The sequence below is a fragment of the Cheilinus undulatus genome, linkage group 17 (assembly GCF_018320785.1).
Source record: "Cheilinus undulatus linkage group 17, ASM1832078v1, whole genome shotgun sequence".
Taxonomy (NCBI): Eukaryota; Metazoa; Chordata; class Actinopteri; order Labriformes; family Labridae; genus Cheilinus; species Cheilinus undulatus.
In genome coordinates this window covers 30,714,950-30,731,292 of record NC_054881.1, presented here as the reverse complement: position 1 = coordinate 30,731,292, position 16,343 = coordinate 30,714,950, and the positions used below count along the sequence as shown (strand labels likewise).

At 38.6% G+C, this 16,343-nt stretch overlaps 1 protein-coding gene across 5 annotated transcripts in view; it reads right to left on the bottom strand.

Moving 5' to 3' along the window:
- Positions 1–1,168: 1,168 nt before the first annotated feature.
- Positions 1,169–16,343, bottom strand: part of rxraa (retinoid X receptor, alpha a) — a 164,056-nt gene continuing 148,881 nt past the window's right edge. For 4 of the 5 annotated variants that reach the window (XM_041810643.1, XM_041810645.1, XM_041810644.1 and 1 more), the window contains exons 8-11: positions 13,327–13,459; positions 9,441–9,532; positions 5,505–5,610; positions 1,169–3,393 (exon numbers count right to left, since the gene is read on the bottom strand). In XM_041810643.1, the coding sequence (XP_041666577.1) occupies positions 3,246–3,393; positions 5,505–5,610; positions 9,441–9,532; positions 13,327–13,459 (479 nt within the window). In that variant the 3' untranslated portion in view covers positions 1,169–3,245. The remainder of the gene's footprint in view (positions 3,394–5,504; positions 5,611–9,440; positions 9,533–13,326; positions 13,460–16,343) is intronic. The other variant, XR_005993185.1, reaches the window with a different exon arrangement.

Sequence of the window (16,343 nt, the reverse complement as noted above, 5' to 3'; positions counted from 1 at the left end):
ATGCCTCACTGTGATATAGAGAGTGGTCTTAAAAAGAGGAAATGTCCAGTGAGTTGCAGTTCTCTGGGCCACAATGTCTCATTTGATGGCAGAGGTCAAAGGAGAATGACTAGATTGGTTTAAGCTCAAAGGCAACAGTAACTTAAATAACCACTTGTCACAACAGAGGTATGCAGATGAGCATCTAAGAAAGCACAACATGTCAGACCTTTGAGAAGATGGGCAGAAGACCACACCTGGATACACTATGATCAGCTGAGAACAGGAAAAACATTTCTTGGTTTAATACAGTATCTACTTAATTTGTAGGAGGTTTTTTTTTTTTTTTTTTTTTTTTTTTTTTTTTAAGTAACAGTTAAAAAATGGGGACATTTCCGGGGTTGACACAAGCCAGGTACAAGTCTCTTAAAACGGGGGCTGTCTCCAGAAATCAGGGACATCTGGTCACCCTATACATTAACCAATGTAGCTAAGTTAGCTGAAGTTAACATTGCTATGTAGAGAACATAGCTTTTGTAGCTGCTTTGTGTGCTATGCCTTAGCTACTGAGCTACATTATCTACGTAGCTACATAAACAGCTAACAGTTAGCTTAGAGTAATCCATGTCAGCTATGTTAGGATGTTTCTATGAACAAGCTTTTTTCCTGTGAGCACATTGTTCATTAGGCTTTATTAAAGGCTCTGTAATCAGATTTTTAACTTTAACTTTTGGAATCCTATCTGTTACCTTAACCCTTACCCTAACACTAAACAGAAATTTCATCTTATTTTTTATTTATTAAGCGTGTATTTCTGTTCTGACAAAGACGGCGTCTCAGATTAATGGTCTGTGAGAGTGGCCGTCAGAGATGTACAGTCTGCAGCCAGACCCCTCTTGAATTTGGCATGAAGAACATGGAAGCCTGCTGGAACAACCAGTTCGTACTAACTTAATTCCCCAGTTCTGATGCTGGGTTTGAACTTCAGCAGAGAATCTCGACAATGCCCTCATGCCTCAATGCAGTAATTTGATGTTATGTGATTGACTGATTAGATATCTGCATTAATGAGCAGTTAAACAGGTATACCTAAAGAAGTGGTCGGTGAGTGTGTAGCTTTTCAAATTGATTTTGAATACTTACTGGAGACGGCTAATGACATGGCGCACTCAGGACTCCATACATTTAGTCTATAAATGCTGATTAAAAAGTGTTCTTTCACTGTTTCTTTTAGACTTTAATAGTGCTAGTTGATTAAGTTTTCTCACATTAATCTTAGTAACAGATGTGATTTAGCATGGCCTTAAAATGTGCTGTGCTCAGCTGTTTTCTGTGCATCAGTCCAGAGTGAATAAACCATTACAGAATGACTATGAAATATCTGAATTATGTAAAAATAACCTATTTTGGATATTTACTCCAGTCCAAACAAAAAGACCACAAACCAACACCTTACATACGTGTTTTAAAAGATATCAGACCTGTTTGAGCCAGACTATCATGCACCCACTCCGTAGACAATCTTTGGAAATGCACTCAATGCATAGTTTTGCAGCAGCTGCAGCATTTAGAGAAAAGGAGAAGAAAAAAAAGCAGAGTATGAGAATAAAGCATAATTATACACAACATGAAGATATCTAAGATTTCAGTTTGATGTGAATGACACTCGGTTGTCCAGAGAAGTGCAGAGAGAGCGATTGTGTGTCCCTCTGAGGAGAAAAACTATTTAGGCATTCCTGATTGGGCCCGCGCCAAATTCTACCTCAGAGTTCGATTACATCAACATCAGCTCTCTGATTAGGAACCCGACTTCACTGTCATGAGGTTAAGTGCCAAGTAACAAACAAATAAACAAATAATGGCTCTGCTGCAACGACAAGCACTATCGGGCGTACTGAAAATGGTTAGAAGAGTGTCAACAACTGAAGGTCAGAGGCATGATAACAGAGGTAATAGTGCATCACTGTTGTTAAAAATAAAACTGATGAGAACATCAATACTGTTTATGGTTGTAACTTTCTGTACATGAAGATATGAGGTGATCTGAAAGCTTACACCTGCTGCGTTGAGCAGAGGGATTTCTGAAAGTGGAGGTGTAAATGGTGTACTGAAATTCACATGAAATGAGAAGTGGAGATGTTTGAAAGGGGACCAAACGGAGCTCAGATGGCCAGAAAAACAACAGTACATCCCCACAGCTGAGGCTGTGCACACTTTCCAGCCTATCAAGATTGTTGTGATCACCAGTGAGGTTGCAACAGAGATCAGCTGTTTAAAACAGGATACAAACAATTCCTGCCCATGCTGGTAGCCTTTCAGAGCATCATTTAGCATTGAGCTAATGTATGGCTAATTTACAACAGCCTGTGTGCAGAAGTTCTGCACAGATTGTACATAACAAGCTCTCCCAACTCTTGTTCAATCAGTTAACAGTAACTGACGGGCTGATTAGTGAACAACACGTCATCCCTGCGGACGTTTGCACAGTGCTAATAGAGTAAGACATGGTTGTATTTGTTGGAATTGGGCAGAGACCTGAGGTTTTTGAGCACTTGCAGTCTTGTTAACCCACCTCTGAGTTCTGCTCCACACTTCAAAAAACAGCTAGTGCAAGACCTGACATATTCAGCTGAGTCAGGCAGGAACAGACGAGTTCCTTTTCGAGCAGACATATTGTCCCCGACATCCCTCCCCAAAAGAAGTTCAGTCCTGAAAAAGAGAGAGGGCCCAGGTCCAAGTCTAGACAGCCTGAGGCTCTCCCAGTCCACGATTGTCCCGATCACAACGCTGAGTATCCAGAATGACATCACCGCTGTTTTTTATTATACCTGCAAGCAAAACTGTGGGTGTTAAAACCTGATCATCTCAGCTTTTTTGACAAGGTGTAGGAAAAGCAAGGATGAAAACGATGGCTCAATACGTTTCTTTTGTCCTCTGTCCAACCTTCTTTTAGTCCGCTGCTGTCACTCGTGTTGCGGTGATTTTCATATATATATATTTCTTATTTATATATTTTTACAAGGTATAAAACAGACCCATAGACATGATGAATTCATTGTTTTGAAACACATCAAAGGGGGAGCTGAGAAAAATGGGGATCAAGGGAGGATGGGAGGAAGAGAGAGGTTCTCCATTAAAAGTCACCACGTGATCTGTCCCTTGCTGGAGATGGGATTTAAAAAAACAAGGACCCTGCTCCCAATCCAGGGTTGGTGAGAGATGTGGGGGACGAGGGAAAGGGGAGGAGAGCTCAGCCCTCTCTGCTATTATGTCATTTGATGTGGGGCTTCGAGCATCTCCATGAGGAAGGTGTCGATGGGCGTGTCTCCGATGAGCTTGAAGAAGAACAAGTGCTCCAGACACTTGAGGCCGATGGAGCGCAGCGCTGGTAACCGCAGCAGCAGCTTGGCAAATCTGTCACATCAGAAGACAAAAACAAGACACCTAAATGAGAAAGTTCTGTACTTTCAACAGATTAAGGAGGGATGGGAGGATGACTGTGAAGAAAATAGCATCACTGATGCCAGACATACGAGGTATGGCTAATAAAAATGAGACGAATGCTGTAATGCAATTTTATTGAACATAAACATTTATCAGTGCCTTTCTCCTTCAGTATACCCCCTTCTGCATCATTACACCGCTGCATTCAGGTCTTCCACTGATCAAAGCCATGCAGGTGTTTTTCCAACAGTTGTCTCAGAGCTTCTGTCATTGTTTTAACTTCTGACAGATTTGCTGTCAGGAAAAAGGTAAAAGTCACGCGGTGCTAGATCAGGTGGATAGGGAGAGTGATCAAGCTCTTTTATTTGTTTTTGGGCCAGAAACTGCCTTACTGAGAGTGCAGTGTCCACAGTTGTGGTCTCTTTCTTTAGACTTTTTCCTCACAGTTTTCACAGAATCTGTTTGTAATAGTGTTAATTCATCACTGACCCTTCTAGAACCCACTCTTTCAAAATGATACCCTTAATGTCAAAGAAAACAATCAACATGGCCTTGATTTTGGACTTGCTTTGTCATGCTGTGGTAGGAATCAAATTGAACTCATTGGAGGATGAGGTGAAGAGACGCGCACTGAGCAAGGTAGAGGCCATTCTGAGAAACATGGATCATCCACTTCATATCTCCCTCAGTGAGCAAAGAAACAATGGTGGTGGATGGCTCCTATCCCTGCACTGCAAGACAGAAAGATTTAGAAAATCTTTCATACCATCAGCTATTAGACTTTATAATTCTACAGTAAACAGATGAGAATCCCAGACGATTGAATTTCCCTTCGGGGATAAATAAAGTTCTTGTATTGTATTATTGTATTATGCTTTCTTCATCCTTCCTGATGATGGTGCTTTCCAATGCATTCACTATTGGAGGATCCAAGTTTTAGCATACGTCATCACTCCTCCTAAAAAAATCCATGTGTCTTTTTATTTGTTCCAAAATGTCTCCACATATTTGCCTGATTTTTTTTTTCCTTTTGACCAGGAGTCAGAGGTTTTGGGACAACTTTGGCACACACTTTTGTCTTGTTCAAACTGCTGTGAAAAATTTGCTGAACTGTCTCTTTATCAGTGGAGAGCATTTCTGCTATCATTCTTATACTGGGCCATCAATAATTTCAAACAATTTGTTCGACTTGTTGAATGTTTTCAGAAATTTTTGATGTGCATGGGCGCCCAGAACGTCCATGGTCTTGGACATCCTCTCTGCCTTCACAAAATCTTTGGTGCCCTTCAAACACATGCACATGCACTGCAGTGTTCCCATACACCTCAGATAATGTCAGCTAATGTGTTGCTTAGCTTTTAAGCTAATCATTTTCTAACGCCTTAGTAAAATCATGTGCGCTTCCATCAGTAGCTAGCAGTGAACTAAAGGTGTCACTCATTGCAGACTTACAGTAGTTGTGCATGAATACCAAACATTTATTATATAAAACACAGTCTCATTATTTAATAGCTGTACCTCGTTCATCGAGCATCTTTTATGTGTGGTTCTGAAATGTTCCACTGATGAACATTATCATCTTACATGATACATTGGGCTGCACAATAAATCAAAATTTTATTGCTATCACAACATGAATCGTTGAAATAAACATATCAATGAAACCTATATTTACTTTATCACAATAAAGAAGAAAGAAATGTCACTGGAACAAACAATGCTTCTTCAATCATCCTGTGTACACTTAATGCACAATTTACCTGTGAAATGGATTACCAAGTCATGCTCGCATACAATTTTCATGCAAACAAATGAAATAAAGATACTTATTACTGTTTTTTTTTTTTTTTTTTTTTTTTTCCCAATTCAGGAAAAACATATAGCGTGTTAGATGGTGATGTAGATTGGGATTGGTGCTGATAAAAAAAAAGATAATAATAAATAATAAAAAGAATGGCTTGCAGTTTTTGATAAATTCAAGCACAGAACTGCACTATTTTTATATTTCTCAGTATCTTCAGAGTTAAACTCAGCTCAGAGTCAGGGGATCTGCACATTCATTTCTCTGTTTGTGTTCATACCTGCCAGGCTGCTCAGGGTATTTCTGTTTGCAGTAGGCCTCTAAAGACGCGTACACTTTCTCTCTCAGAGCTTCTACCTCGCTAGGGTTGGACAGGCCTTTAGAGTCTGGAGAAACACAGAAATATATGATCAAAAGTTATACATAAGCAACAAGAAAAGGAATACTGGGTATGCATACATACAATTATGGGTCTTTATTTTTATATAATTAGACTGGTAGGTGTATCAGGAGAACATTAGCCCATTTTTTACTGTCTTCTTCATTACCTAATGCTGTCTCCTTTAGCTTAAGAGAAGGACTTAACTATGTAAATGAAAGGTTTAATACAAAATTTATGCAAATTCAACCTCCAGCGGGCTATCAATCAAGTCAGTAACATAACATGACATAGAAGAGGGTATCAGGGAATCATGGGAGTGGTTCCCTGCTATTCCAGCCCATCAGCCATGGAGAATTCAAACTACGAGTGGACTACAGTCAAGACTAACACACCCAAGGAATAAAGTACATTTGAGCATGATGGGGAGGAGCTTGCAAAACAGTAGCAGTTACCACTTTCTTATGTAGCAGCAAAGATATACATGTTCTGTCTGTCATGGTGGCTATGTCCCCCCTACAACTATGAAACTTCAGGATTTCTCTGGCTTTTAAAACTATTTCAAGTATTGTAAACTATTATCTAAAAATGTACATACGATGAGTAGCTAAATTTTGAAATCAATTTAGGCATTTCAGAGTGAGAATCCAACATATTGTGCTTTCAAAGGTGTCTTACTTTCTATCCAAATATCTTATATCTATCTGTGACCAGATGATAATTAGAGCCAAAGGGTTTCTGGGGCCATGTCCTCAGAGGCACCTGCAGTTGTGCATGACAGAGAGCAATGCCTGACTAACTTGAAAACTGAGTTTTAACCTGACAAGCTCATTGAGGACATGTGTCATCTCATTCTCATTCATTATTCCAATTAGGACTGTCATTTCTAAGCTGCACTAATTTAAGCTTTAGTGGAGGACTCCCCTCTGATTACACAAGCATGTCATTGATTAAGATTTCTGATGGACAAAGCATTGCACAATTGATCAACAATGAATGAACATTTGTTGTTAATGGCTGGACTTGATCACACAGTGTGGGAAAGGAAGGACTGGGGCCTTTTTAGCCTCGCCATCCTGTCCTCTAAAGCCCCCAGCTTTTGCTTTCTCAGTCAGAACAGTCTAGCGAACCTCTAATTAAATAGGAACCAGGCCGAGAAGTGAACCGGGGCCACTGGGCTTGGATGTGACCCGAACAAAATGTGGAACACAGAGGATCACTGTGTCTGTGGTGAACAGAATAACAGTGGCCCCAGAGGGACGAGGCAGGCTGGCGCACAGAGTCATTAAAATATTGGGTCACATTCACGGGCTGGTTTAGAATACTTTAGTGCATGCTTTGGTGTACTCAGTACACTTAACGCTAGAGAATCACATGGCTATGTGACACAGGATAAAGTACCTGGGTAAGGAATCGAATATTGTTAACCATCATGACATTTATGTTTCTCATTCACGAGGTTTCCATAAATTCTCCATTTTCCATGATGCTTATATTATACTTATTTATTTTGCAGTTGCTTCACTGTCTAACAGCTAAGCAAACACTAAAGATTTTGGATGTTTTCTTTTGACTGAGTGCTGATTATGTCCATGGCTAATGGTCCATGTTATGTGGACTGTGCTCACATTTATCACTGATACATCAATGCAAAGATACTTAGATGGCTGCTTTATCAAAGAATACTAATCACTGCCTACCAGTTCTAATTTATACGACAAGACTAGACTCTAGACCACAATCTGCTGACTGAGGTTAGAGTATCAAACAATTCCTATTAACCAGACCTTGTATAATGTTTGGCATACAGTAACAAAACCTATTAACAGATAAATGTTAGCTCTTCTAGCTGAGAATGGACTAATTTCAAGAATCTTTTCCATCTGGAATGGTGTTATCAAAATTTTCCTGGAAATATGACATCACTAATCAAGAACTTCAGCTTCCTTCCTGCAAAGGAGCCATGGCAAGATGCCCCAAAGTTTGCCGCAAGTCCAGTTAGCTAAAAATATCAAACCAATAATGAAATTTGTGTTGAAACATGAAGGATAATAGCCAGTTGGCTAATTAAATGAAGCAGCATAACGTTGCGTTATATGTTTAAGATCAGCTCTAAAAATGTATCATAGTTACGTTTGTGTAAATGTGACTTAAAAAAATAAAATGCAGGTGGTTTTGGCAAGAAACTTTAAAAACTAATGTTGTTAGGAGGTGAAATTTGTTTTTGTTTTTTTTCCCCAAGACTTGTACCTTTTAAACATTGACTGTTTGGCTGATCAAATACCTCTAGTTTTTCAGTCCTATAGTCACTATGTTTATTTATTCACAGAACTGATCAGATGTAATTATTGAATAATCAAACTGTGCAATTCAGCTGTCTTGACTGTGGAGTATCTGCATTGCTCCTCGGGATGCTTTTGTTCTGCCCTATTAGACAGAGTAAGCAAAAGCATGTTTATAACTGAAAAAGTATTACTTTTGTGGTAAATTTATTAGGTTATGCTGCCACTTGTAGGAGGTCCTCATACATTGTACAGCTAAGGAGACTGTTAAACCCTTAAACTAGCTACTATGCCAAAACCAGGGGTAAATTGATTATTAGCCTGGCTGATTATTGACATTGAAATTTGATATTTCAAACACTAAGGTCTAGGTGGATGACATCACTTCTTGTTTCCTGCTGCTACAGTATTGCTCTGTTCTGTTTCACATGCTAACAAAGATAGTGTTAAATTGTTTTCCTTAAATATATAACATTAGGTTTTACTTTTCTGCATTGCAGTACATTTTGTTTGTCATAACCAGTGTTAACTTCGTTGATTGAAACTATGACTTAAAATTTTCGTCGACAGCCTTTTTTTCCATGAGGAAGACTAGACTAAGAGTAACAAAAACAGATCTGTGATGACTAAAACTGGCAAAAAGTTCAGTTTTTGTCAAGATGACTAAAACTAGACTAAAATGTAAAATTCAAAATCAGTGATATTTCTCCACTGTGGGTAAATCTGTCAAAAAACAATGCATGTATAGCTATTCTGCCTCTCAGCTATAGAAAGCAGGGACCCCAGGTTTGGCAGAGTGCAACGAACACACTACCATTATTGGTAGCAGATTTAGGCAAGAGAATAAATGCTTTGACCAAAAGGCTAAAATGTGAGGACTTTTTATGGACTAAAACTAGACTAAAACTAAAACAAGTAGAAATGACTAAAATGTGACTAAAACTAAAATACATTTCATCTAAAGACTAAGACCAAAACTTACATTAAAAATAGCTGCCAAAATTAACACTGGTCATAAAAAATGCATAGAGGTTCCAAATATCGGTTATCAGTCACATGGACTACTAGTAATTGGTATCAATATCGTCCCTGAAAAAAACAATATTGGTTGACCCTTAATCAAAACATAAAATGTTATTGGTATAGGCAACAGATCAGCTTGTCTCACTCACAGATTATCTGTATCAGAAGCAAAAAAAGAAGAAAAGAAAAAAAGAATACGGTACAGTTTCAATGCTCAATTACACACTGGTTTTCAATAAAAAGAAGGCATCTCAGCAATACTGTACCGATATGAAACAAGCAAGCACACATTATGATCATGAATGCTCAATAACGCAACTCAGTGATCTTGAGCTATTTTTGTAAAACATCTCTAAAATGCAAACACTTTCCTTGATGCGCTGTATAGGAATGTCAGCTGATCCTTTTGTTTAAAGGTGAGAATGAAACTTGAAAAAAGAAGATAATATTTGACAATGTAAAGTCTTTAAAACCTTTGAGATACACAGATTCTTTGAGCTGAAAAAAAGCTCTAATATATGGTGATAGTTACCTGGGTTGAAAAGAACTATAGCTCGAAGGCACCCCAGTTCTGTCTTATCCATCTGCATGTCCCTCATCTTTGACACTAGTTCTGTGAGCACTCTGCACAAGAGAGACAAAAACAAAGAAAGACAAAAAAAAATAAAGAAAACAAAGTCAGATGTTACTCTTTCAAAATAAGGCAAAGTTAAATTTGATCTTTTTTCCCCCTGTTTTCTGGCTTTTAAACTATTTTGCATTATATTAAAAAACATCAGAGTGCCAAAAAAAGTTAAAATCACAGGAAGAATTCAAGTATAATTGGTTCAGTTTTTGCTAATTACATACTTTGCTTTGTTTAAGTTATCAAGACACAGGCATTAAAAAGATTTGCTAAGTACTATCCTGCTCACATCTATTGAAAAACACAAACATACAACTAGTTCCTCTGCCCTCAAAGGCACCGTAAGATCAGTGGAAAAGTTTACAACCCTACAAAGTCATTATATTTAGTACATGGTTTTCATAAAAGGAAAGCCACAGAGTAAACACAAGCTGTAATCTAACACCAGCACTCCCACAGTCTGTGTGTGACATCACTGGTGGGAGTGTTGGCACGTGGAGTCACTCGAACTCCTCACCCCTCTTTGACTCGGTCACACCCTCTCTTTTGGCGCTCTGTGCTTCCCCTCTCACTCTCGTTCTCTTTTTTTCCTCCCCTCGGATAGTAAAGTCAATTGTGGCTCTTAGCTCATTCTACTCAATTTGCTCCAAGGAGGAACAACAGGGCTATAAAAGAAAAGAAAAAAAAGGGGAAAGAAAAGACTCAAGTGTTTAACTTAATAAGCGTCTTTATTCGTATAGAGAAGAGAGAGGGAGCAGAGTAGATGAAGTAAGATCAGATCTCTGTCTTAATGTGTGCCACAGTTAATGTTAGAGGTGGAACATGTCCTGTGGCTGTGGAGGCTGTCGATCAGAGGGGAAGAGACACAAAAACACAAAGAATAGAGATGGATATTCAGACTTGAAAAGGCAGAGGGTAGTGCCTATGCCTTTGGTTTAAAATATTCAGTATACACTACAGATTCAATTTAATGAATTAAAATAACATTACTTTACCATAACTGCAGACAAACATATCTGATTTAGAAATATACTTCAAATGTATTCTGTTTTGTAACTTTCAGACTGTCTGCCTCACCTTAGCTCGAGGTGTGATGCTGCAGCACAGACGCCACAGAGCAGACTGTCTGTCTGTCAGACAGCTGGAATGTCAATAACAGTCACCAGGGTGTTTCCTCCTGCACACACTCAACTTCGCTAGAGTGACTTGTGTATGGATTTTTTTTTTCTTTTTTTGACATTTTCTGAGCTGAACAGTTCAGTAGTTTGGTGTTCCCTCTGATGCATACAAGTGTACATATTTAATACACTGCAGTCAATCAATAGTTCCTGTACTGCTTTGCCTTCAGTGAAGCGCACTTCGATTCTAGGTGTTCCTGTAGTCTAGGTGTTTAATGGAAGACATCTAAATGTCATGTCAGAAACAATGCACTGAAAAAATTCACTGATGGAAAATTGAATTTGTAAAGTGCTTTGTAAGAGTAAAAATGACATTCTGATGCTTTAAAAGGAACCCTTCGTGATCTTATTTGTGTGATAGATATTTGTGTCTCTGATATGTATGTTGAACTTTACTTTTCTAGATTTCTGCATAAACTCACCTGGATGCCGCAGTGTTTGAGTCTGCTGGGTAGTGTAACAACACAAGGTTTTAGCTGCCCTTGTCTGTAGACTACTATTTCTATACATTAGTTGCCCATTAAATATTTATATTACAAACATGATCGCACTGTTGGTAAAATAAAGACCATGAAGCTGTTACTCTCAATGTAAATCAAAGTGAAAGACAGCGAGTGGAGCTGATGTTGGGCTAAAGTGCCCTGGTGATACCCAGAAACAGTTTTCAGTACTGCTTTTCACACCTGGTCTGATCTTCATCATATCTCAGTGTCTCAGTGATCACCTGAACACTTCCTTCTTTGTATGCAAATAAACACAGTGCCCCATTCTCCTTTAAATGGGAAATAATAACACACTAAAAACACAAGTGTGAGTTATTTGGTGGACCTGTACCCACATTTTTAAATTAAAAAAAATCTATACTTTTAAGCTTGTAGAGACAGAGCACTTATAGGATGGACTGGGTGATTTTGGCTAAATTCTAATACAAAAAACATTAACCAGGTTACACCGAGTCTAAACTGGAAAAATGACACTGCATTTTGTGAATCGTGCCATCCAGAGATATGGAAAGAATTTGTCTTGTGAGTTTTCATTATATATACTGACACTCTCAAGATTAATGCTTGTGATTAATATCTCTACATGGTGTGAATCACACCAGTTTGTCCCTACATGCTTATCACTGTGTTTTATGTAGTGAGTCCGTAGAAATGAAAGGAACTCACCTTATAAAACAAGACACACATTAAAAAAGAAAAAAAAAACTGAGTTAATTAATGCACGGAGGTTTGCGGTATGTCATCATTATTTCCTTTTGCAAAAGGGTACTGAAGGTGAACGGGGATCTGTGTTTATTAGCATATGAAGAGGGAGTATTTAGGTGATCACTGAGGCCCTGTTTACACCACGTTTTCAGATGAAATCACAAAAATTTAGTTGTGGCTGTATGTCCACACGACGACAGCGTTTTGGGTGCTCAAAAAAGGAACAATTTCGAAACGAGCTCCAGAGTGAGCTCCCGTCTGTGTAGACAGGAAACACAACTTTTTGAAAATGCACACAGTTGCAGTCAATTGCCATGCACAAGTAGGGTTTTGCTCTGAAGAAGGAAAGGTCTTGTGTTTTGATTCATTGCAAAACCATACTGCCAACTAGTGGCCTGGCATATATACTAAAGCATTTTTGGTGTTTTCAGTGGTCTTGTGTGTGTGGAGATTGTTTTTGAAACATTGCATGTGAAAATATTTGAAACAATAAAAAAAAACAGAAAACAAGGCTGAACATCTACATGTAAACAGAGCCTGTGACATTGGGATATGATGAGGATCAGACCAGGTGTGAGTAGCGGTAGTTACAACTGTATCGGCGTTACAGACCAGGAATCACTGCTCACCCACATAGGCTCTCTCTCTTTCTCTGCACACACTATAATATCAGCATTCACTGTCTTTTTTTACCTCTGACTATATTCACTTTAATTTACACTGAGAATAACATCTCCATGATTTCCATTTCACCAACAGTTTGAGCATAATAGTACTACTGCATAGAATGAGTAGGTTACTGGTGAGGACCGCCAGAGCCTCATGACGTCACACTACCAAGAGTGCAGACTAAATCGTGGTGGCATCCTGGTGAGTTAATTTCAATTTTTATTTTACATTTTTCTCAAAATGCTGCAACCTACTGAGTTTTTTTTTTGTTTAATATACATATCAGAGACACAAATATCTATCCAACATGGTGAATTTGTCTGACTTTGTCATGGTGATTTTTTGTAATTACTCCTGAGCCACACTAAAAGGCAGAAAAAGTTAACTGGAGAGGATTTACAATTCTTTTAAAACCTACTGAACAAAAACTGATTGATTAAATATTAATAATGATTATCTTTCAACCTGAACAAAGGGCTAAGCACATCAAAATTGCAACCTTGAAAGCAGATACTAGATATCAGAAATAATTATAAAATGTTCAAATCTATTCCTCATTACCGTACAATTAAACATTTACTGTATATATCACTTCTTACACATAATCTATGGGTTACAATTACCAGTGGAGTATTCTTTACTGAAAATAGGGCCTGAATCTGTTATAAAGTGCAAGCAGGATGAACTTCCATTCATTTAAAATGTAATGTGAATAAAAAGTGATAAAGTAATAATAACCTGTCAAAGATGGCTCCCACTCCGGCACTATGGGCGCTGTTACGGTGCACATGCAGCCCAGTCGCCAACAGAATCCCGTCTTTGATCGCTATCGAACGGTGAGAAAATGATGCAATGAGGAGTTCATTCCAACCTGCGGCAGAGACGGGGAGAGAGATCGAGGAAAAATATGAGGGAGGGAAAAAAACAGCAAATCCCAGTACAAAAGTTCACACAGCATTCAAGCAAAATGAAACTGACAACAAAGGGGGAATTCCAATGAATCAATTAAGCTGGGCGGTGAAGGCGTGCAGCTTTCTTGAGCACAGGCATCAGGTTATTACTAAGACATTTGAATCATGCTTTCTGAAGAGACAAGCGTGTAAAAGGGATGAACTGCGCCTGCCATCACAATAAAGACAACAGGCTTGATGTGCCAAAGCAGGGGCTTGACACCGCGAGCAGTGAAGACACAAGACACAGCCTTTTGAGTGACAGGGCTCCTTTAACTGTTCTGCCTGGCAACACTCGCCTCTTCTCCCCAGAGTTGAGTTGGGTATGAGAGGAGCCGGGATGCTTTTATCTGTGATACAGCAGAACTAAAGCGGTTATTTATAGAAAACCTGAGAGCCGAGAAGAGACGAGCTCTCCAGAATAATGTCTCTCTCTGCTCTGCTGACGTCTCTCCATCATTGTATGTGCAAAGGATAAGAAGTGATGGGAGGATTTTTTTTTTTTTTCAGGGTTTGGGTTGGGTGTATAATAGCTTTTTTCCCCTTAAGGTGGATTTTGAATATAATGGTGTAATTTGGAGCGACAGGCAGGCAACAAGGGCAAAGTGTTGGGAAAACCCAACAGACCTTCTTGCATGTGATGTTAGTAAATGTAAGAGAAGTGACAGATGATTCAATCTGTTTTTCTTTGCTGCTTCTGTGATCCTGAGCAGTGAGCTTTCTTCCTAACATGCAGCAAACACACAGAGTCTGCTCAGGCAATTCTGACCTTGGTAAGGCTGACTTTCTCAGTCACATGACCAAAAGAATAATTTATTGTTCAGGCTAAATTCAAGCATCTTCTAACGCAGATTTCACAAGATCAATACAGATTGTAGGTAGTGCTAGCACTATTTCTTCTTCCACAACTAAAACACATTTCTGTATTTTTCTGTTTTTATTCTAACATCAATGTGTATCTACTGCTGTTCATGGTCAAACAAATTGAACACGTTGTCAATTTAACTACAACAAAGGCAGACATTGAAAGAGCTATTGAGCTAGTAATCGATAATATCTGCACTGATTCTAGAAATTAGCTGCCTATCAAGGTCATTCTAACAACTGATGTTGTTTCTTCCTGCCTTGATCTTTGCTTGTGTTGTACTTGCTCTCAAATGTACATCGTTTTGGACAAAAGTTTCTGCTAAATGACATTCCAACATTGTAGCTGTATTTAGTTTGTTGTGGCTTTTGTTGCCAAGTTTGTTATTTTTTCCATTTCATTATTTGTCTCTGACAGTAGCTCCTTGTTGAGACAGAATTCTAAGCCCCATCATTTCATCCCACCTTTATGGGGGTAGGCATTTTCTAATTTTAACAAATATTAGCCCATTCTATCCAAATAAATCATGATTCATAGCCCATCTTGATACCAACTCTTTACTACTTATTGATGTAATTCTGTAAATAACCCTTGAACTTTTGATCTATCTCAATGTATTAAAAAAATGTTGTATTTTTTTTCTTCGTATGTGATCCAAAGGTATTGCAGTGCTTGTAATTTCACTTTGCATTTGCATATGCCGTTGTTGCCACAGATGGAAGTCTCTCAGTGCAAACACGAAAGCCCACTTGGACTTCTATCTAGACACTCTGCCATGGACCAGATCTGTGGAGGGCTGCAGTGATTATCCTTCTGGAACTGTCCAATCTCCACACAGGATCTCTGGAGCTCAGTCAGAGTGACTAAGCTCTTGGTCACCTCTCTTACCAAGGCCCTTCTCCCCAGATTGCTCAATTTGGCCAGGCGACCAGCTCTTGGAAGAGTCCCGGTGGTGCCAAAATTCTTCCATTTGAGAATTTATGGAGGCTATTGTGCGCTTGGAACTTTAAGTGCAGCAGAAATTTCTTTGCAGCCTTCCCCAGACCATCGCATTAGGGTCTGAATACCTTTTGAATACACCATATTTCCATGAAACATAGTGTAAGCATGGCAGAAGGAGGGTCGATGGATCATCAGTGGACAATTTAGCTTGTCTTTTGATATGAGAGAAAGCAGTGCACTGTGCAGTCTATTATTTCAACAAAGAAAACACGTTAGAACTGATCAGACAAGGCAGGAACTTTCAGCACTTTTCTAGTTCTTTCCAGGATTTGTCAGTGTCAATAGGAAAAATTTTATGCCAGTAAAATGAGACCGTTATTCTTACAGCAAAGGTACTCTGTATGATCAAATTATTAAAGGAAATAATGTCTTCCTTGGGAAGTTGTCTGCCTTTTCTTTGGTAAAAGCTGAGCCGCTGTCCTTTACTTGGTGATCTCTTTCCATCGATCAGGGTTCCTATGCACTGTAAAGAATAAAATTTAAGACTATTTAAGACCTTAGCTGAGAAAGACTGGACAATATATGTCTTAGTCAAAGTGCCTTCCAAATCTAAGACCTCTCAAGAGTAAACAGGAGACTTTTTATAACTTTTTATGGTCATAAATTTGTAAAGTCTAATTTAAGACTTAAGGATCAGCAGGAACCCTGACTGATAGAACCCCCTCTTCGGCTGCTGGAAAGGTAATATAATGTGCCTGGAAATGTGTTAGTTTAACAAACAGGGGTGAATCTGGACTTTTTACTTGGGTTACCTTGGCCGTAACTGCCCCCAGGGGCTGCATATGTTTTTTCTACACGCAAAAAGATGTTTATATATATATATATATATATATATATATATATATATATATATATATATATATATGTATGTATGTATATAGTTTTATTTCTAAATCTATAAATAAACTTGCAGAGTGCAATAAATAGATGAATAAATG